The sequence below is a fragment of the Limulus polyphemus genome, unplaced genomic scaffold (genome assembly GCF_000517525.1).
Source record: "Limulus polyphemus unplaced genomic scaffold, Limulus_polyphemus-2.1.2 Scaffold2420, whole genome shotgun sequence".
Classification (NCBI taxonomy): domain Eukaryota; kingdom Metazoa; phylum Arthropoda; class Merostomata; order Xiphosura; family Limulidae; genus Limulus; species Limulus polyphemus.
Window position 1 is genome coordinate 90,839 of NW_013668030.1, and position 23,430 is coordinate 114,268.

Below are 23,430 nucleotides of genomic sequence, written 5' to 3' on the forward strand. Positions count from 1 at the left end.
AGTAGTGAGGTATCAAAATGGTACACTTAAGTGTTTTACACTCACAAAAAAGAAACCTATCATTTTATAGGTATTTGAAAAACTTGTAGCATTTCGCCACAATTTAATTCTTCGTACTGTTAGCCACAATGGGCAGCTGGTACATAATTGAATAGAGTTGTTTAAACATTTGTTTAACAACAAGTAAAAGCTTGGAATGATCTATTCTTTCATTGGGGTGTGTGTCTGTGAGCCAGACTAGTTTTGGATAATTCCACTCCTCATCAGTGACCCCGATATAGTGTTAGCAGTTAACACAATAGTTAATATTTTAGTTGCCATAAAGTATATAGTGTTAGCAATAAACACAATAGTTAATTTGTTTCAGTTAAGTTATTCTTAGTCATCCATGGACAAAACTTTATTACACGTAAATTTGATTACTCAGATTGTTTTGTATTTTGTTGGATTATACAGAATGAATTAATCTTTTGTGTCAAAACTAAAATCATAATTGCTCAAAACCTCTGATATAGTGGAATAATGTCAGTCTTAAGATGGCATGTACCCATAGTTGGGCATCTGACCAGTCACATTTTATCAAATACAGTCACATATTTTTTGATTATTACTTTTTTTTTTATCATGTGTTGAATTTTGCTTCATTTAATGTAATAATGTAAATTACATAAATAAAAAACGTTTCTAGTTTGTATACAGCAGTGCCATTTTTACATTGTGTATCATAAATAAATATTATTATTAATTTTACGAAGTAACTATATGTGTTTTTAATAATATGCCATTATTATGAAGTTATATTGAAAGTTTAAAAATGTTATAGTTGTTGGGTGCATAATATTGAAGGATGTTATGTTACTACATAAGATAGCATCACACGTCTGTAAAGGTTTCAGTACGTGAAGAGCAGAGATGCATTACATTAATACATATATAGTTTATTTACAAAATATGTAAAAATATAAGTTATATTAGGCAATAACATAATGAATACAGTTTTGTATTGTTTGAATTGAGCTTTATGTCATTTTGAAGTCTGTTTGTAAGGATGTAATTCCAAGATTCACCTATAGGCAGAGTGGGACTTTAGAGGCCTAAAAAGTCATCAGAAATTTTCTGTTGATACTCTGCAACTTACCATACTTAATACAGGTTTTATATTAATAATGAATTTTTGATCATCTAACATTATTTGACTGGTGAATTGACCAACTAGCTAACCCTACATATAACTCTGTTTTGTATTTTAATCACTAGCCGTGTTACGTGTAATGAAACATGTTATCCTGCTCTCTCTCTTTTTTAGATTTATTAAACTATTGGTATTATTTCCAATACAGAAAGAATTAATCAATTTTATGATAGTTTACCGACAGTCTTGCGTCCTTCTGTATCACAGAAATGAAAGGCATGTTACTAGCCACAAAAGCACAGAGCATCCTTCACATAGTTGTGTGAATTCAAAAAGCCAAGCTAACTGTAAGCCTAAGATATATTTATAATTAAAGCAAATTTCTAATATTTTTAATATGCTGAGTCACTATTTCTTTTGCACTTTAGGTTGTAGTTATTTTGGTGTTACGTAACAAAATTACTAGAGAAACTTTAAGACCCATATATTAATGTAACTGAACCTTTTAGTATTAACCCAGTTTTTTTATTTTATTTATCTGTTAGGCTACAATATTCTTGTCAATAGGACATATTAGCATTCAGTAAATGCTACATCCAGTCCTCCGTTACTTAGTCCTCCGTTACTTTATTCTACTGTCATTGCAACAGAGATTATTTTACTCTTTTTTTATGAAAATAAATATGGGATCAAAAAGCAGGTTTAGGGATTTTGCATGGATTCCACAGACTTTAAGTTATACAAAACATGTAATAATGACTGTTGGAATGATTTTGATGTATTAAAATAAAAAAAACATTGTTACTCCTGTGAGGTTTTATTTAATACATTAAGCCTTATTTAATTACAGGCAGAGGAGAAGCATAATGACAGCCATATTGCAGAAATTTTAAGCAGTGTGGAGAAGAAGAGGGAAAGTGAACCAGTTATTAAGCCTGCAGTTGTCTCCCACACAGGCACTCCTAACAATACACCATTTGGTACTCACCCTGTTACACCAAACCAAATTCCTTCAACACCTATTGATACACCTCAGTGCAGTCACCCAGGTACACCCAGTCAGACACCTTTGGGTATGTATTGTCTGATTCATCTCTAATTTTCAATTCTTGCTATCTTAATTTGTAATTTACAAACAAAAAATAAAGCTTTGTAGATAATGTTTATATACAGAAGTTGCATTAAGTATAAAGTTGTTAAGTAAGTTAGCAGGATTAGAAAACACAATACTGTTCTTACAAAGGGATAACAAACAACATTACACTATTCTCACACTGAGTGGAGTAGGGCTAGCAAACAACATTACACTATTCTCACATTGAGATTGGAGTAGGGCTAGCAAACAACATTACACTATTTTCACACTGAGTGGAGTAGGGCTAGCAAACAACATTACACTATTCTCACACTAAGTGGAGTAGGGCTAGCAATTAACGTTACACTATTCTCACACTGAGTGGAGTAGGGCTAGCAAACAACATTACACTATTCTCACATTGAGAGTGAATTAGGGCTAGCAATTAACGTTACACTATTCTCACACTGAGTGGAGTAGGGCTAGCAAACAACATTACACTATTCTCACATTGAGAGTGAAGTAGGGCTTGCAATTAACGTTACACTATTCTCACACTGAGTGGAAGGGCTAGTAAACAACATTACACTATTCTCACATTGAGAGTGGAGTAGGGCTAGCAAACAACATTACACTATTATCACATTGAGAGTGGAGTAGGGCTAACAATTAACATTACACTATTCTCACACTGAGTGGAGTAGGGCTAGCAAACAACATTACACTATTCTCACACTGAGTGGAGTAGGGCTAGCAAACAACATTACACTTTTATCACATTGAGAGTGGAGTAGGGCTAGCAAACAACATTACACTTTTATCACATTGAGAGTGGAGTAGGGCTAGCAAACAACATTACACTTTTATCACATTGAGAGTGGAGTAGGGCTAGCAAACAACATTACACTATTCTCACACTGATAGAGTAGTAAACAACATTATGTTATTCTCACACTGAGTGGAGTAGGGCTAGCAAACAACATTACACTATTCTCACAAAGAGTGGAGTAGGGCTAGTAAACAACATTACACTATTCTCACATTGAGAGTGGAGTAGGGCTAGCAAACAACATTACACTATTCTCACACTAAGTGGAGTAGGGCTAGCAAACAACATTACACTTTTCTCACAAAGAGTGGAGTAGTAAACAACATTACATTATTCTCACACTAATAGAGTGAAGTAAAATGAATAACAAACATTGATGTAAGAGTAATCATTTATAAATCAGGTAGGGCTGATTATTTATACTGAGAGAAAATAACATGAAAAATCTGATATCTTAACATATTAAAAGAAAATAGTGAAAACAAAATATATTCTTTGTTGTAGAAATCTAAAAACAAATGTTTTATTATAAACACTATACAGAGTATAATTTTTCTATGTATCTGACTTTAGTAATAAAGAAGACAAAGAAATGTTTAGCTTCTTGCATCCTGAAATACTCGTTGAGATTATAATTTTCAGTGCTTGTATAGATACTGTATAATTGTCAACATAATCTCAAGTTATAAATAGTGAGGACTTTATCTTTTAATGTAAAAGACTTAAAATTTACATAAAAGTCTTACTTAACCCTTCAACTGCAGTTGACATCATATGATGCAAGCATTTTGCGAGCAACATTTTGAATGGCCCGCTACAAAAATTCGTAAATCTTTGCACATGGAGTGGTAGGCAGATTTACACAAGCCATAAACGAAGGGTAAAAAATATTCATGTTATGTAAAAACAAGCTCATAAAACATTTTAATATTTGTTAAATTGTATAGTACAATGATAGCACACAAATATTCTTCAAATTTATTGCATTTCTGATCAATTCAGATAAAAATATCGTAAACAAAGGCATATATATATATAAAGTAACTTATGCTATTATATTTTGAGTTATATGACCTAAAAATTCATGAGACTTGTATCATGACAAGACGTATAAGGACTGTATCATGTACATTTAAATACGAACAATACATATGTAAATTTACAAAGATACATCTTATTTCTGTTTTTTTTTAGAACCACCCCAGTAGTTCAGTGATAAGTCTGCAGGCAAATGATGCTAAAAATTAGGTTTCAATACTTGTGGTGGGTAGAGCATAGATAGCCCATTGAGTAGTTTTGTGCTTAGCATTAATCAACTAAAACAGTCAAGTACTGTGAATTTCAAGACATTATATCATAACAACAATTATTTGATAATTTGTTAATAGAATTAATATTATTTTGAAGCAGAAAATTTGGATATATATATATATGAAACTCGTACTAATTATTTATAGGCTATGCTGTAAGCCTTTAATAATTCATTGCACCAGTTTAAAATAAAACATTATTTAAACTTAACATAAACGCTCAGTCAGCAACATTAGTTCTCTCCTTGAACTACTAAATAGTGAGAGATCAAGTCATCGTATTAATCTTTGTACCTGTAATGATTCATCAGAACTTGTAGAACGTTTTTACACAGCATTTAGAAAAACTGTTGTATGGATTGATTTATTAGATTAAGAACAATTAATGATGTCTTAAAGAATTAATCAGAACACAAGGAGTGCAATTAGAGTGTTTAATGTAAGGTATCCTTCCATTAGATGAAGAAGATTCATCCAGCATCTTAAGCCTTTGTAGTTCTGAGTCTGACACAGAGTTTGTTGTGGTACCCATGCCTCCATGCTTTAATTTAAGCAAGCCTTTCTTGACTTCTGATATGTGGACCAGCAGTTTGGCAGGTGAGTTTATGGCACTGTATACCCTTACTGGATTTTAGTAACGTTTTCATAAGCCAAACTTTTTTGTGAAGATACTAAGTTTTTCTGCCAGTGTAGTAAATGAAGTCATAACATCCTGTACTCTCTACTCTGAAGATGATATAGATAGGTTTAAAGCTAATGTAATCATGAAAGTTGATATCTGAAGGAACATAGAAACCTCACATAAACACCCAACTAAATTCAGAGTTGATATAAAAACCAGTTTATTCAAAGCTTTTGGCTTATTGTTTAACTAAATTCAGAGTTGATATAAAAACCAGTTTATTCAAAGCTTTTGGCTTATTGTTTAAGGTAGCGACCTATTTTGTTTTTGAGATACCTAAAATGATTGTTTTGTAAACACTACTTACACTTATAAATTACAATAGTCTCCCAAGTATTTCAAATAATTATTTTTGTTATGCATGTAAAACAACGTTGTAGTATTGTAAGTTAGTGTTGGGGGGTGAACTGCACTAGTGCATCTGAAAAAGTTGTGGAATGAGCAAGAAATGGGAAATCTAGTCTGCGTTACTTGTCACATCAATAATCAAGCATTATAGAATAAAGGTTCTCGACGTTTTCCCGAGTCAAGCCTCAATCTACCAAAGGGGACACTTTTCTCAGACATGTATACACACGTGTATGAATTATGATGATGACTTCTAACATCATTAAAGCATTAGTTTGGGTAATGCTAACTTACTGATAGAAGTCCAGGATCTTATGATAAGTACATAACTTACCTGTAGAGGTGTTTGTGCTGTTAGTGCGAGACTTGCTGCCATGTTTCACTGGTTGAGAACCTCTAATCTATAGAGGTGTTTGTGCTGTTAGTGGGAGACTTGCTGCCATGTTTCACAGGTTGAGAACCTCTAATCTATAGAGGTGTTTGTGCTGTTAATGGGAGACTTGCTGTCATGTTTCACTGGTTGAGAACCTCTAATCTATAGAGGTGTTTGTGCTGTTAGTGGGAGACTTGCTGCCATGTTTCACTGGTTGAGAACCTCTAATCTAGAAATGTTCCTGATGCCCCATTCCATAATGTATATTGTTTCTGGTATTAAATACTGAAAGTCACATTTCTCATTACCACTGCACAAGGAATTGCAGCATTAAGAGATCCTTGTGAAGATTGTAAAATTAATAACTTGGTTTTTGCTCCTTTAGGGAAATATTACAGTTTTACCTATTAAGAATATAAACAAGTGCAGTTGAAAGAACTACATCTATAAACTGATTTTACAAGTTTCATTTTTTGATTTCCAAAACAATAACAACTTTGTTCTTATTTTTTATTGTGGTCATTATATATTGCACATATTCGCTTATTTTTAAAGATGTGTCAGCTACAATTACACCCTGAACTTTTTAATGCAAGACACTGTATGGTTGTCTTCAGTTGTAACACATATTAACTTGTACCAAAGAGTTGAAACTTTTAATAGGTTGACTGTTGTGTTTTGTTTAGCAGTAGGAGATTTGACATAACCTTTCGAACATTAATCGGTTTAGGTTGCAAATTAATTTTTGAAAGTAAACATACAAGAACAAATAGTCATTTTTTCCAAACACGCTTTTTTTTTTAATATATATAAAATACTTCTTTGTGACCAGCTTTAGGCTGGTGACCTATTATAGTAATCACTATAGCTTGGATGGGCTTAGTGGCTGAAGGTAGAGCTCTTAGTATGTTGTGATAATAATTTGGAGCTTTTGATATTAAGGCAACATTGTATTTGTTTTATGTAGAAGCAGAAGAGAAGAGCCAAGTGTCCACAAACAAAACAACCAATTCCATACTTCACCCATCAGAAAGCAAGACAGAGTCTGTAACGAATGTAGATGACGATGTCTCGTATTTTTTAATGGAAGATATTACCACCTCTTTTAAAACTGGTGTAGAAAATAAGCAGCAAGAGGAGTTATTGGGTCATCGTGTAACCTCTATGCCTGATTTTGATAACCCAGCTTTAAATATAATTGAAAATCAGGTTTCAGAGAATAGTAATTTATCACAGACAGTTCCAGTTAACATAACTGTGGAGAGAACCGGTGCTGGTGCTTCTGAAAATCAGGTTTGGATAATGACACAAAACTGTGTTTTTAAATACAAATCATTGGTCTGTTTATTCTGACATTATGTTAAAGACAAATAATTAGCCTGGTTATTTTGATATTGTCTTGTTAAAAGAAAAATAATTAACCTTTTTATTTTGATATTTTTTTGTTAAACATCATGAGCCTGTTTTATTTTATATTGTTTTATTAAAGATCATAAGCCTGTTTATTTTGATATTTTTTTGTTAAAGATCATAAGCCTGTTTATTTTATATTGTTTTATTAAAGATCATAAGCCTGTTTATTTTGATATTTTTTGTTAAAGATCATAAGCCTGTTTACTTTGATATTGTCTTGTTAAAAGAAAAATAATTAGCCTGTTTATTTTGATATTTTTTTGTTAAAGATCATAAGCCTGTTTATTTTGATATTTTTTTTGTTAAAGATCATAAGCCTGTTTATTTTGATATTTTTTGTTAAAGATCATAAGCCTGTTTATTTTGATATTTTTTGTTAAAAATCATAAGCCTGTTTTATTTTATATTGTTTTGTTTTGAAAGACAGACGGTTATTTTAATAATGTTGTTTTGAAGATTAAGTGTTAGTTTCCTTTCATTAATATATTAAACCATAAATGTGTCCCAACAATCATGCTTGAAAGATAGCTGTTAAAAACTTTGTGACTTCAGTTAGGGAAATGATGTATGTACTCACAGTTTATAGGTAAAGCATGCAAAAATTATACAGTTTTATTTACTTGATTTTCATGGTTAACGTTGAGAGGGAACTTACTTAAGGCCAGCTTTTAAATGACAGAGTACAGAAGTGGTGCTGGATATCTTGTAATAACTGTGATATTACAACATAATAAAGTTAATAATTTTAACCCCATCTGTACTAGCTCTATTGCCAATTATTTGGTCACGTTTTGCCAGCTACTATACTCTGTTTTTAAGAAGGGACGTGATTGAAATTATTGTCAGTCTTATCATGAGATAATATCCTCAGTAATTTATGTATACTCAGTTTCAAAAGGAAGATTTTATAGGTTTTCTTGTGATTTTAGGTGTCTAACAGGTATGTTTATATTTCATATTTGTGTTAAGGGCAAATTAATGGAAGATACAGAAGATAAACATGATCGAGAACAACTACCTGATAAGATTAGTGTTGCTGAAGCTAAATCAGATGTTAAGGTTCTGCCTTTGGGACAGAATCCCACAATTTCCTCTACTGAAAAGTAAGACTAGTTTTTGGTGACATTATGTACTATATTAAGCACTGTATTTCCAGTAATGTTATCCATTAGTTTGGTTAGGGTGATATGGTAGAGACCACTCCAGATGAAAACTTAATAGATTTTTTCTATCCCTTAATAACATTATTCAGTCCAAAATTTCTGTAAAATTCTTTTAATCAAACATTTTTTATGTTCTGTAAAAATCTAGATCTGTTCAGGTTCTTCCCGAAGCACTTGTCATGGGAGCTCTGAGTGCTGCAGCTTCCGTTTATAACACAGCCCGTGCCGTCTTCACTGGAACAAATCAGGTAAAGCATGAAATATTTTTATTATAACAGTTATTTTGCCTTGATAGCTTAATATATAAACTTAAGCTTAACCTCATGACATATTATCGGAATTACGGCCAAACATATTGCTAGCAGCAAGGATGCCCAACTGTTGAAACAATGTTTTCTAATCATGATAAGTAAGAACAGTATATTTAATTAACTGTGTTTATTAATCAGTTGTTTTCTGGTTCTGATCCCATTTCACTGTCACAAAGTCAATAAGGAGTTTTTTATCTCTATGAGTCAGTCTTTAATCTGATAGTTCCCCCACTCAAACTAAATATGCTTACTATTTTGTGCAATTCAGTCCATGTGTTTGTAATATTTTTATGGCAGAAGTCCCTTGTGAATATCCTTTGTGTCACATCTTGTAATTTGTTGTTAATGTATTTTAATATTTCTCTGGTACAAACAAACTATACAGATGGCCAAAAGAAAGTACACCAACAAAATTTATTGTTATCTTCAACATGAATGAATCTCAAATGTATATGTTATGTTCATAGTATGAGCCTAGATGTAGGCTATGTTTGTTAGTGTGAAACGCAGTTTGCAAACAAAACTCTCTCTGATGCGTGAAAATGCATTTTAACAGTTTGCATCACAGGAAACTGTTCCCAAAGGATATAAAAATGCATCTGCATATTTCTACAACAATCACTGGAGAGAAAAATCACCTTAAAACCTATCATAACGTATAAAGGAAAATCACCTTAAAACCTACCATGAATTACAGAGGAAAAATCACCTAAAAACCTACCATGAATTACAGAGGAAAATCACCTAAGACCTACCATAACTTATAAAGGAAAAGCACCTAAAACCTACCATAACTTATAAAGGAAAATCACCTTAAAACCTACCATGAATTACAGAGGAAAATCACCTAAAACCTACCATGAATTACAGAGGAAAATCACCTAAAACCTACCATAACTTATAAGGAAAATCACCATAAACCTACCATAACTTATAAAGGAAAATCACCTAAGACCTACCATGAATTACAGAGGAAAATCACCTAAGACCTACCATAACTTATAAAGGAAAATCACCTAAGACCTACCATGAATTACAGAGGAAAATCACCTAAAAACCTACCATAACTTATAAAGGAAAATCACCTAAAACCTACCATGAATTACAGAGGAAAATCACCTAACACCTACCATAACGTATAAAGGAAAATCACCTGAGGAAATCACCTAAAACCTACCATGAATTACAGAGGAAATCACCTAAAACCTACCATGAATTACAGAGGAAATCACCTAAACCTACCATAATTTATAAGGAAAATCACCATAAACCTACCATAACTTATAAGGAAAATCACCTAAAAACCTACCATGAATTACAGAGGAAAATCACCTAAGACCTACCATAACTTATAAGGAAAATCACCTAAAAACCCACCATGAATTATAAGGAAAATCACCTTAAACCTACCATAACTTATAACAAAAATCACCCATATACTATCACAATTTACACAGCAGCGAGAGATGGCATTTGGAATGCATGATTGCAAAAAAATTCAGATGTTCAAGAGTGACTATTACAAAGTTGTCAGGCTGGTTTGGGCAGACTGATCAGACGGGCCTTGGACAGGCAGGCCTCATGACCACACATCAAGAAGATTACTATTTACTTACTCATACTGCATTTGAAAAACATGTTCCTGACTGTGATGTCATTGGCAGCAAATTCACTGAGTTATGCCATCAGCTGACACACTTTAACCAGGCAACTTATAGCTACAGGGATCCACATCTACAGTCCCTATAAAGGGACAATGCTAACCCTTGAACATTATCTTTGCAGACTTAGGTTGGTGAGATATCTTTTAAGATGGTACATACACAGCTGGTGTAGGCTTCTCTTCTCGTACAAAAACATGTTATTCTTATACAAAGCTAATGGCCAAGTCTGGGGGGCAAACACCCCAGTGTTGTATTTAGAAGACAGACACCTTTGAGAGAGGAAACATCATAGTGTGGGGCAGAATTTGTGGTGGCCAGAGGATCTCACTTGTAATCTATGGTAACCTCACTGATCAAATAACATCTTGCTAACTTTTGTTCTGTCCTTCTCCTGTTAATAGCCCTAGGATAGTTTTTTTTCCAGCACGACAGTGTCAGACCCTGCACACAGAGAGTAGCACAATAGTTCATCCAATCCATCAATATCACTGTTCTGCCCCATAGCCAGCTCATTCTTCTAATATATACCAAATACCACATCTCTACGATCATCTGAACAGAAGAATAAGAAGGCAACAAAACTCACCAACTAATGGACAAGAGCTGAGGCAAGTCATCTTGAAGCAGTGGAGATGAGTTTCTATATTTGTACAGTTATGTAAGATTATTGGGACTAAAGCTGTGGAATTTGTATTACTAAAGTTATGTAGGATTATTAGGACTAAACGTTTAATACATGTGAGTGGTATTGATCTTTAAAGACATAAATGTTGTGTATGTGGTTTTCAAAATAACATGACATAACTTTATTCACAGCTTTTAATGAAACATAAAAGAAATATAGGTTAATTGGAACTTTTTCAGTCTGTGGAACATCTGTGGACACCACCATCACAAAACTGGCCTACTCAGCCACCAGCCCAGCCTTTAACACCCATGATACAGCTGGGTGAGATGGGTTTCTTTAACCAGGCACTGAACCAGAAACTTCTACAGAAGCACAGTGGAGACTTGAATGCTGTTATCTCAGAACTGGTCAGCTTAGAAGATAATGAATGGTTTCAACATCGCCACATTCAACAGTCTCATCCGTCGGCCAGAAGAACGGGGTCAGACAGACGTCCTAGGAGAACTCGTATAATATATAACTCCCACGTTCAATCCTTACAGCCGAACCAACAATCTTCATTTCAGGATTCATTTACTAATCAGATCGATTTTGACTAGAATAAGGTTGATATTGTGTTGTAGGTTGTTCTTTTCTTTTATCTATTATCTCAAAAATTATCTTTACTTTCAAGTAAAACTGTAAAGATAATATATAGCTAATCAAAGATTCTTGACGTTTCTAACTGTGTATTTCTCCGGTGTTTGAGTATAATAACCAGTGTAGTTTTAGCTTTGTAAACAAAGTTTAAGTAAGTTTAGGAGCTCAGAATTGCTCATTTAAATTTCTTTATTGATATTTTTAACCAAGTTACCATGTATTACATGAGTTTCAGGGCTAGTGATTTAGTTAGTAATTAGCAGTTACTTCTTTTCTTAACTGCAGCTTTAAATTTTAAAGACCGGTGCACAGAAATTTGTTTCTTTACTTTTTAGTATTCCTAGTAAGTAAAATTATGTAGGGTGTACTTGGGGAATAGTTTAAGCAGTATGTCAGTGTTTGTTTTAATATAAAACTCTATTCAGGTGATTTTTTTTTGCTTTTGTACAGAGTAAGATAAAACAAGAATCTTTTCAGATATCGCTTTAGTGAGAAAACGATTTGGTGAAATGCATCACATTTTATGTTTGTCTTAAAACCTTTGAATATGTAGATTATAAACTGGAACTAATCTTGTTCAAACCTGCAGTTGATGGGTGTTAGGAATAGACTTGTATAGGATTACAGGGTAGAATTCAGGACTAGCCATCTCATCCAAATTATCAAGAAATAAGGTAGGACGTACCTTTTTAAATTTGCAGGGTTATAGTCAAGACTAACCTTATTCAGAATTCAGGGCTAGCCATCTTATTGAAGTTTAACAGGAAATAAAGTAGGATTAACCTTTTAACCTGTTCAAAATTACAGGGTAGAATTCAGGACTAGCCATCTCATCCAAATTATCAAGAAATAAGGTAGGACTAACCTTTTTAAATTTGCAGGGTTATAGTCAAGACTAACCTTATTCAGAATTCAGGGCTAGCCATCTCATCCAAATTATCAAGAAATAAGGTAGGACTAACCTTTTGACATTTGCAGGGTTATAGTCAAGACTAACCTTATTCAGAATTCAGGGCTAGTCTCTTATTGAAGTTTAACAGGAAATAAAGTAGGATTAACCTTTTAACCTGTTCAAAATTACAGGGTAAATTCAGGATTAGACATTTTATTCAAATTAACAGGAAATAGTAGAGAATTCACTTTTTTTTTTGAACCTGCAAGATATGGTCAGGACTAATCATGTTATTCAATTTATCAAGGAGTAAATCAGAATTTGCGATTGGACTAGTTTTAATCGTACATCTTTGAAGTTGTAAATGTCTTCAATTTATGAATTTAGAAATTATAATACATAAACTTTTGATTAATTCCTGGCTTAGCTTTTGCAATGGCTAATCTAAATAATGCTACGTGAGTCCATTGAGTGCGCCCCAGTCTTCGTCTTCAACAAACGACTGTATGTACGTGCACGGAGGACTCCTTGTGGTCTGTATGCTGGTACGTAATGGAAGTAATTTAGCTAAAATCATTGATAATTACCCATTTAAAACAGACCTAAGTCAGTTAATTAAAGTATACAATACTTTAGTTGTGCTTTCTTATCTGAAGCTGAAATTTCTACTGATTATTACGTGTGCATTAGAATAGAAGTACAGATTAAAAGTAACTGTGTTCATTTCTCTGCAAAATCAGAGCAAATGTTGTGTTGATTACACAGCAGCTGACTTATAAGTAGTTGTTTTTCCTCTTAATATGTCTCATCAGATCTTTATAAACAGCATTAATAAGGTCTTTCTAGTGTTTCGTAAAACCTGTCCATAGAAAGAACGTATCGAGACACAATGGTTTTTATATTAGCATGTTTTTTGTCTTATTACACAACTGGTTAAGATTGGTATACACTATTTTGCTATGTTCTTTTCTGCCTACCTTTCTCTTCAGTAACTTGTGAAGTAATAGAAAAATATACTAATGTATTAGTGGACAATGTATTTTGCATGGATAAAATGAATCGTTAAGCAGTTGATGTTTATTATTCCTTTTTAGTTTTTAAGCTACCATTATGTGTTGCTACTTTTATTACTCAGTGTGATAAAATTATGCTTGAAAATGTAGTTTTCAGTCTTTGTACATCTGTGAATTGTGCACTAATCTTCACTGGCATACTCCAAATTTTGTAGGGGAAAAATTGAAAATCTTGTATGTTTAGAGGATTGGTTGTATAAATGTCTGGGAGCATCCAGTTCAGGATTTTGTTTGACTCTCCATGTAAACAACATAAAGTCACATGATTATCAACATGATTTTCATTTTTTAGAATGTAATGATTGTTTTGAAGGCATTATATGAAATAGGAATGTAATAGAAACTACTACTCTTAGAAATACAGGATTAACATTTTGTTTTTATGTAAGTTTTCCTGTTCTGTTAGGAACAGGTTTAGGAAGTTAGGCTTACTATTCTTGTGGAAAATTTTGCTTTGTTCTGGTGTCAGTGAAGTTTTAAACAGAATATTTCTACACTGTACTAATGGCTAACTTTGACAGGTAACTCAAGATATGATGGTTGTCAAGGAGAAAGTTTAATAATTGTTAGAATGTCTTTGTTACATTTCTCTTTCAAACCCTGAAACTTTTCAAGCTCGCATTTATTCCAATAAATATGTTTACTTAAGGCAGGCCTCGACAAATATTTTCAGATCTAGGAGCCAGGTGTGCCTAACCTAACTTCACTACTATTTATCCCAGGAAATGGGGGCTACATATATTTATTTACTTTCACAGCAAGGAGTGCATGCTAACGATCACACGATATCAACAACCACTTGATAGTGTTGCTTTAACTAACTGCCTTTGGTCCCATCTGAGTCTTAACATGATTGATTAAAACAAGAAATGCTGGATCCTCCATTGAAATCAAAGAAACAAAGTTTGATTTAGGACTTGAAGAACTTCCAAGAGTCCAGAATTGTGCTAGATTTGAGTTCTATTTAACACAGCCCTACACAAAAATAAAATGGGATAAAATACTAGGTGCCAACATGAAATCTTTAGTCGCCATGGTGACCTGGCACCCAGGATTTGTCGAGGTCTGACTTAAGAGTTTTTGTTTTGTTAAAAGAATAAATTGCAAGAACAGTAATGGACATTAGAGTGACTAGTATCTAAAAGTCCTGATAACTTGTTAGAAGGAGGGGCCTCAGCCAGGGTGTCTAAAGTGTTGGGGTTGGCTTAAGATAAAAAATTTTGAAACCCCTGCATTAGTGTATCAAATAAACTTTCAGACTTCAGCTCTTTAAACTAGTGGAAGAGCATAATAAAAGATTTTATTTAATCATAACCAGAGAGATTGTCATTAGTATAGCACAAAATCATTTTACTCCAAAGGAAAAGTCTGTGCAAGTATGAAAGGAAAAATTGAATTTAACGTAATAAGATCAATTTCAAGTATTTTTTATCATATAAAAATGTAATAATTATTAAAGTTTGACTTTTATAATTATAATGTTGCAAGGGTTTTAACAGGATGAAATAGAAGCACTGATAATTTGGTGGAAATATATATAAATAACTCGTAGTAATATTGTTTCATGAAACAGTATTTTAGCCAAGCCACTTCGTTATTAATTCATTCATACAAAGAATCTTAAGTTAGTAAAGCTAGTGATATTTGTAGTTTAAATACCTAAAAATCGTTGAAACACTTAATACCATATTAGTTGAAATACAGAGAATAGGTTGATATTGAAACGTGGTATAACAATGCGACATCTAATGTCTTTATTTATGACCTTAAGAGACCAGGCTTGGACATGTGGTAGCAAACACAGTTATTATAAGTTCTGATAAACTTTAAATAAGATGAGTTAATTGAAATGTGATTATGAATTAATTTTCAAGTGGATAATGACCGAGAGAGTATTCGTGTGTGAAAAATTCTTAAATTGATATATCAGTTATGGATGAAAATGTGTGTAGAGTGTTTTTTAAAATACTGGAATGAAGAAGCTATGATTGTGTGTAAAATACCACAGTGTCAATAAAAGATGTGTTTCTTCTCTTAGTGTCAAGGTATTCTTCATACTATTAATGTAGCACATTCATGATCCAGTTAAGCTGTGGAAGTTCTTCAGAATCACCCACAAGTGTATAACACATCCATGTATAGCCAGTGGGAATTGTGTTCTTGGTCAGCACAGCTTGTAAATTAGGTGGAAATGAATCTGAATGGAATCATTCTTATTTCATTGGATTTACCTTCTGTGATACCAACATATATAACAAGTGGGTCAACTCCTAGTGGCTATACGATAAGTTGGGTTACTCAGTGTAATAGATGTGTTGAGTAGTGACAGTACCAATGTTAATCTTGAATATGAGAATTTAAACTGTAAAGTCTTCATTCAGATGAATTCTGTTAGTGAATATTTATTCTGTAATGCCAGAAAATAAGTTGAGTTTCACTGCTCACAGATGGAAGCACCATAAGTATTGGTGTGTGGTCCACGGGTTACTATAGCAATTTGGTGAGTGTGTTATCCTAGTGTGTGGTTCTTAGTTTAAACTTTTTTTTATGGTCAGGTAATCAAAAGTTGTATGTAATCTGTTATAGTGATCATTTTTTACCTTCATCTTGTGTACACTATCCACGTAGAGGCAGATGTCATATTTAACTACTGGAACATCATTTTAATTTTTACCATTACTCAAAGCCTAGGTTCTCTTTTTGACATTTCAAAAACATTTTGTTGGATAAATCTAAACTCATTTTGAAAGGAATCTCCAAGGTTTCCATACAGACGAAATTGTAAAATGTCCCAAAGTGGTTCAGGTCAGGACTGTGAACAAGTTTATTCTAACTGTATGTGCTTATATTTACCACCAGTAATAGTTCAGGAGTCCATGAATACCTTGTCATATTGTGGGATTCTAGAAGAGAATTTTATATAAAAAAGAAAAGGATTGCATCTCGCCATGATATTGCATCATGTCACGTTGTACATTATGTTTGAAATCTGTCTCTCAATCATCCTAACTACTCACCAGTTTACCATCAAACTAGATCTGGATATAAAAAAAGGGTTAATTCTCCTCATCTTTCAAAGAAATTACATTATTAAAATTAAAAATCTGTCTCTCCATTGCATCTCCTGGAAGAACTGCTTTTCCGTGACCTCACTTGTGGACTTCACTGACATCATGAATAGAATATACACTGTGTACAATTTTTCATACATTCTTAATTCATAATTAGATTGGTTCAAGAAACATAAATCAGAGTAAAAACCTATAAATAAAATAAAACCAAAAAATATTTACGATCACAAAAGTCCCAGCCATTCTACTTCAGGGACACAAAGTGCGTATTTGATTACAACATGTGATTGGATGAGTATTTATTGTCTGTGCTATCCTAAACACTTTAAATGTTGCAAAACTTATTCCACTAATTATTTGGAAGTAATTAGTAAGAGAAACATAAGTAAATGTGTCAAACTAACTCTGGAGCCTTACCACATTGTCACAATTCATGTCGCTATGTCCAGTCATGCTCTGTCTGACAACTGTAAATCTTGACAGTTTCCCTGCAGTGTAGTTTCCATTGAAAAAGGGTGCATCATAAGGCTGTCATGTCCAAAGCACACCACTTATCGATTGCTTTCCATAATCCATCTAGTGCACATGGATGATGGTTTTCTACTGTCTATTTCAACAGTCTGTTCACACACAAATCCATGGGTGCTATGTCTGGTGACTTGACTAGTATATCTTTGTATAGAATAGCATGAATATCTGTGTCCTTCTCTGGCTGCTTGTGGTGAATCCTTACCTTGCTGGCCACTTTTCCAGATGATTATCCTTTATTTGTTTCATACTGTTGCCTGGGATATGTGGATGGTTTTTGTCACTGACCTTTGTGTTTGTGGATTCTAATACACTGCTTACTATAGCTGAGATACAAATTGTTACAGGTCTCTTTCTGGATGGTCTTGATGTATTAGGTTGATTCATATTTCATTGTTTTCCAATGCCATTTAGTAAAATGGATATCCAAGTCTTGGAAATTCTAAATCCTCAATCTGTACACATCTTTATGATCTGTGTGAATGAATATTTTTCTGTTACGTATCCTTTCCAAAAGTGATCAATTTTCAGTGGCATCACGCTACCACAAAACACCAAACAATGTTAACATGTAGTTCTGGTACATTTCATTTCAACATGGGGTTGCTGATTTGCATATTCAAAATCATTTTAATATAATTTGTAATAGTTCTTGTTAATGACTTAACATTATTATGAAGATTTTAATACATAACATTATTGTCCTTGCAATAATATAAAAATACAATCCTTCTGAGAAGTCTCAAATTGCACATAAAATTTCCTAAAAAGGACTGACACGTACATATTTATGAGTCTTTCACCATGTTAGTCAGTTTTTAATTTTTAAAAAGAAACAGTTGGTTGCCATTAATTCTTGAAAACACCTTGTTTTTATATGTTAGAAATAAAACAATTGAAATATACTCACAAAACAAAACAACGAGAAGAAAAACACATTTTACCATTTTATGCATATACAACAGAATTAAGAGTAATAGTTTGTTAGAAAATAGCACAGTTAAAAACTCTGTCTCTAATTAAATTTACTTTCTTCACTACAAAACTTACATCAGTATTTTGTAATAAAGTAAGAAACATTAACATGAAGCTTTAAAATATTCCCTCCCATATTCTTAAGGAATATTTAAAAACCACTAGAAAAAAATAAATAATTTTTGAAGATAATACAAAACACTAATATAAATTATAAAACAAAAATTGAAAAATTTATTTTCATAAACATACACTACACACATGTGGGGGTTACTTAAGTTGTAATGTCAGAGATATAATCATACAATGTTGAATTTGGTAGATCAACATATATTACACACATGTGGGGATTACTTAAGTTGTAATGTCAGAGATATAATCATACAATGTTGAATGTGGTAGATCAACATACATTACACACATGTGGGGATTACTTAAGTTGTAATGTCAGAGATATAATCATACAATGTTGAATGTGGTAGATCAACATACATTACACACATGTGGGGATTACTTAAGTTGTAATGTCAGATATGATCATACAATGTTGAATGTGGTAGATCAACATACACTACACACATGTGGGGATTACTTAAGTTGTAATGTCATAGATATGATCATACAATGTTGAATGTGGTAGATCAACATACACTACACACATGTGGGAGTTACTTAAGTTGTAATGTCAGAGATATGATCATACAATGTTGAATGTGGTAGGCCACTATAAAATTTTCTTAGTTCTCTAGTTCTGAAGTAAGATTCTTAGTGTTATAATTATTATTATGAACTTGAGTTTGTTCACACTTCATCTGCTGAAAATAGAGCAAGTTCAATGAAAATAGGTATAAATGGAAGAGACAGAGCTCAACAGTAGTGGTAGTTAACTAGCCAAAGGTTAATTAGTAAATTCAGCAATTTTGAGTAGTTCGAATGGCTAGTGAAAATTTCAGTAGACCAGACATTTCATTGCTTACAAAATAATACCCACATGCATCACAGCCTAGAAACTATTGCTATATTTGTGTTCTTGGTTTTTTTTCCTATATCTTATTTTTGGAATTTCATAAGTTAATTCACGCAGCTACTAAAAGCTAAGACGTTGTTCTTTTCGGCTAATAAAATCCCCAATTGTCAAATTTTGTCTGAATTAAAACTTAACTAAAGCTATCAGCTCCCTATCGCTAATCTTTGGAGAAAAAAAAATATAATTAAAGAAAGGTGATTATTTTATAAATTTATCTTTTTAGCTGCAGCATTCAACAACACATCAGTTTTGCATTTAATTAACTTTCTTCAAGAAACTGAATATGTTCTACCACTGGCTCTTTTCCATGACGGGCTAGTCGATTTCTGACATTACCAGCCTGGTGATTTACTACAAAAAACATGTTAAATTCTAAGCTTTGAGAGACCCAAGATAAACAGAAATAATTGTAATTCAAGTTTCTTCTGAAGGTTAGCCAATAGATAAAGGTCACACTACTATACAAGGTAACAAAATAATATGCTTTGGTAGTTTTACATATATCTGAATGTTTTGTTATATTTTTTTCAGGCTATGTCATTGGTCAACTCTTTAATCCCTTCATTTCTGTCAATTGAATTAATATATTGTAACACTACATTTATCTCCAGCCGTTTCAAAACTTTTAAACTGAAAACTAAAGAATGATCAATGATTATCGAACCGTCTAATACAAGACACTTTCCGTATTTCAATTCTCATTATTACAGGCATGCTATAAACATATCACTTGCTGCCATTCTTAAAAAAACCTTTCTTTCACCTTTTGCTGGATGAAAACTACTTTTTTAGAGTAACCAAATGTACACGTTTTTAGAAGCATGAATATGGTCCTTTTTTATATCTTTCAATCAGCTGAAGTTCTAACTAATTACTCCTAAATTTGTTGGTTATAAAAACAAACATTCTGATATCAAACTTCCTATATAGGTTTAAAAGTCCAGTCAAATCTTTTTAATTTTTACTAAAGATTCTGTATAAGTATTTAAAATATTATATTTGTAAAACTAGACATACATTTTCAAAACACATAAGATAACTATAAAGTATTTTTGATACTCGCACTCCAATTTGATAAATGAACTTCAAAACTGGAAGTTTTGGTAACTTAGGTGCATCACTTACCAATGGTAATAAGATGGTAATTACAAGCAAACAAAAAGGTTATAAAATAACCCAATATCAGATCATGTGCCCAGAAATGCCTGAAGTATCCTAAACTTGAAGGAATAATCTTAATCCAGAAACTTTAAATAAATTTGGACAAGTAACTAAAACTGCTACTTGTGTCATTTTGTACAAAATTTAATATCAAGTTTGTTGACAACAATACCATCAATGAAAAAAATTGTCAGGTTTTAAAGTAAACATCAAGAATTGGTTTTGTCAGTTTAAAGATATTGTAAATATTAATATAAAAGTTGTAGATATAATTTAGATGTATTTATAACACATTAAAGTTCTAAAACATACATATATGATGTAAATGTATTCTGCATCGTTTCAATCATATATTTATGATGCAAATGATGTTGAATTCATTTGCATGTGTAACATAACCTGCATGTGTAACATAACCTGCATGATACTTCCTACAGTCTGTGTTGTATCCTTTGAAATTTACCATTTTTTCTTTTTATAAATATTCAATAAATTATAAATCTATTGAATTTAGATTTTTGAGAATTTCTAGTTTAAAACCATGCGAAAATAAGTGAACAATGATGAAGCAAAAAAAAATTAAAGATGTATAACGAGAAGCTAGGATGTAATCAGGCAAAACTTGGATAACAAAGTGCATATTTACTATGGTCTTCATTTATAAAATGATTTTAAAGAACAATAGTTTAACTAGGAATTATATTTGCTTCAACTACTTTTCTCGCTTTAGCTTATAGTTATTTTTTTTCACCAATTTCCATCTAATGGTTTGTTCAGTTTAGTAATTTTATATAGAATATGATACAAGATACATTTTAATGATTTAAAAGTTTCATGTTTTATTTTATTCCCAAACTACTAGATGTCATGAAATTTTATAATTTCTGCTACAAAAAACAACAACAAGAAACATTTTTACCAACTAATGACTATATAGATATTATCATTGACATTATGGATGTATTTTGTGTAGAAATATTTTGCTCTAAGCATTAATGTACTACAGTAAAAATACAATTAACCTTTAATTTAAAATTAAGGATAATTTTCCTTATCTCTAAATAAAAGCTAGAATGTTGAATAAACATTTAGTTACAATGTATGTCTTTTTTTATAATTTTTTCAACAATATAAATGTAACCTTTCATGTCATCATCCAAAAACGTGAACACGTGATTTTTGGAGCTGTTCAACCATTTGACTGTATAACCTTGCACTTTTTCAACAACGTGAGCTTATGGGCTCTTTCAGTTGTTAAACCATAAAAAGGTATAACCTTTTAGTTATTTAGCATAGTGAACTCATGACCTTTTTCAAATGTTAAACCATACATATATATACAATCCAGTAATCTACCGTTTGAACTAATAGTTATATAGTAAGTTTGTGTGTGCTTTAGCTAAGTTATTGAAAGTTAAAGTAAATGTCAATTGGCTATATATATATATATATATATATATATATGTGTGTATGTATGTATGTATGATATTTACAATTAATGATCAAGTGAAACAAGTAGGACTCTGAATATACTTCTATAAACATATGGTTTCTCGGGTAGGCCTAGTATTTTGTTTCATCTCTCTTTTTTTCAGGTGATCAATAAAAACTGTCTAGTATGAAGCTTACAGTGCCAACATACAGAACATGGACATACTGAAGTTTTAATTTTTTTACTTATCTAGATCTGAACACACATAAAAAGTGTAAAGGTGAATTAGACAGTATACACACATCCTCAACCAACTGTCCAAGTTAACAAATCCATGTATCATATTCATTGGTTTTTGTGAGGTGTGACAATTTTCTCTAATCAGCTTCTTCTTCTTCTTCTTCATCTCCGTACTACAACAAAACCTTTTAAAAACCTTCCTGAAATATTTAGCGCACATATTACCCTGATACTCCAGGCCAACTTGTTTAAAGTTACAAGTATTTTTTTATAAATCACCCCATGGAACTATCTACATTAAACATATTTTTTCTGTGTTAAACCAACATTTTTTAAGCAATTTCCTCTATCAAGTTTTAGACAGCAAGCTATTCTAGTAACTTTCCCCAACAATTTATCTTCAGTTCTTTTGTGTTTTATTCTGCTACAAGATCCTCGGTAAGTCCATAAGAGTGCTGATGAAAACTTCTGGTGCTACCTGGCCTATTCTTAATATCAACTGCCCAGACCCTCAGACCTCCTCCGTTGAAACAGTTACATAGGCAAATTTAATAAATAATAAAGAGAGTGGTAAAGGTTACAACATCCGTTTTTCTTCACGTCTGAAAAAAAAAATTAATTATTTGAAAATTACATTATTTTCATAAGTAATCAATTTTATATTTCTGTTTTTCGACACATGTCAGGTTTCTTCATGAAGTAATTTCAACTTAAAAGAAATTTTATTTTTTGGACAATAATTACAATTTTTAATTTCACATAGAGCAATACCTTTAATTTTTATAAAGATAAGTGAGATAAACTCTTTTTAGAATAAAAACAACAACTAACTCTTCTAGCAGTTAGCTATACCATTTCAAAGTATTAAGACTTTCAAATATTTGTGTTTTGGGTAGCATGTACAAGACATTCTGGTGATAATTTGTTTTGTTTTGTTTTTTAAAATGAAAAGAACGTGTAAAAAACAATGAAAAAACTGAAAAATTATCTAAAAATAAAAACATTAATTGGTGGAAAGATAAATAGAAGGATTCCAAAAGATTCAGAGATGATGCATTATAGTGGTAAACTCAGCTGCCCCTAGCAACCAGAGATCTAATATTCTTTGTACAAGAACAATAAAGTTAGTAATATTTCTCTTCTAATAAGAGTGACACTGATCATTTTATCAGGAAAGTAGGAGTCTCAATATTTATTTTCAACAAATGAATAACAAGATACCTATTGTCAGACAAGTTGGTTTCTAAATTCTTTCTAAACAAAAGAGCGGCAAGTAAAATATAGAAAGTGCTTAAACTTTTTTTATTCTTTCTTGTCGTTTCTGAATTTTTCTCTTTGAAATGTGAAGTTGGTGGTTAAAGTGCTAAAATAAAAAGATGTAGCTGGTGCTACGTCTGTACATCTTTTTAAGGTAATTTCAACAAAACAAAGTATGTGAACTAATATGCTGAGAAATAAGACTTA

The 23,430-nt window shown here is 32.0% G+C and overlaps 2 protein-coding genes across 6 annotated transcripts in view; one reads left to right on the forward strand and one right to left on the reverse strand.

Annotated features, from left to right (window-relative positions):
- The window catches only part of LOC106466910 (next to BRCA1 gene 1 protein-like), a 40,245-nt gene extending 27,166 nt beyond the window's left edge, over window positions 1-13,079 (forward strand). For all 3 annotated transcript variants that reach the window (XM_013927216.2, XM_013927218.2, XM_022394987.1), the window contains exons 13-18: window positions 1,983-2,205; window positions 4,806-4,943; window positions 6,717-7,042; window positions 8,132-8,265; window positions 8,474-8,573; window positions 11,165-13,079. In XM_013927216.2, the coding sequence (XP_013782670.1) occupies window positions 1,983-2,205; window positions 4,806-4,943; window positions 6,717-7,042; window positions 8,132-8,265; window positions 8,474-8,573; window positions 11,165-11,527 (1,284 nt within the window). In that variant the 3' untranslated portion in view covers window positions 11,528-13,079. The remainder of the gene's footprint in view (window positions 1-1,982; window positions 2,206-4,805; window positions 4,944-6,716; window positions 7,043-8,131; window positions 8,266-8,473; window positions 8,574-11,164) is intronic.
- A 5,234-nt stretch (window positions 13,080-18,313) lies between these two features.
- The window catches only part of LOC106466908 (transcription intermediary factor 1-alpha-like), a 67,813-nt gene continuing 62,696 nt past the window's right edge, over window positions 18,314-23,430 (reverse strand). For all 3 annotated transcript variants that reach the window (XM_022394986.1, XM_022394985.1, XM_013927214.2), the window contains exon 17: window positions 18,314-22,568. In XM_022394986.1, coding sequence (XP_022250694.1) covers window position 22,568 — 1 coding nt within the window. In that variant the 3' untranslated portion in view covers window positions 18,314-22,567. The remainder of the gene's footprint in view (window positions 22,569-23,430) is intronic.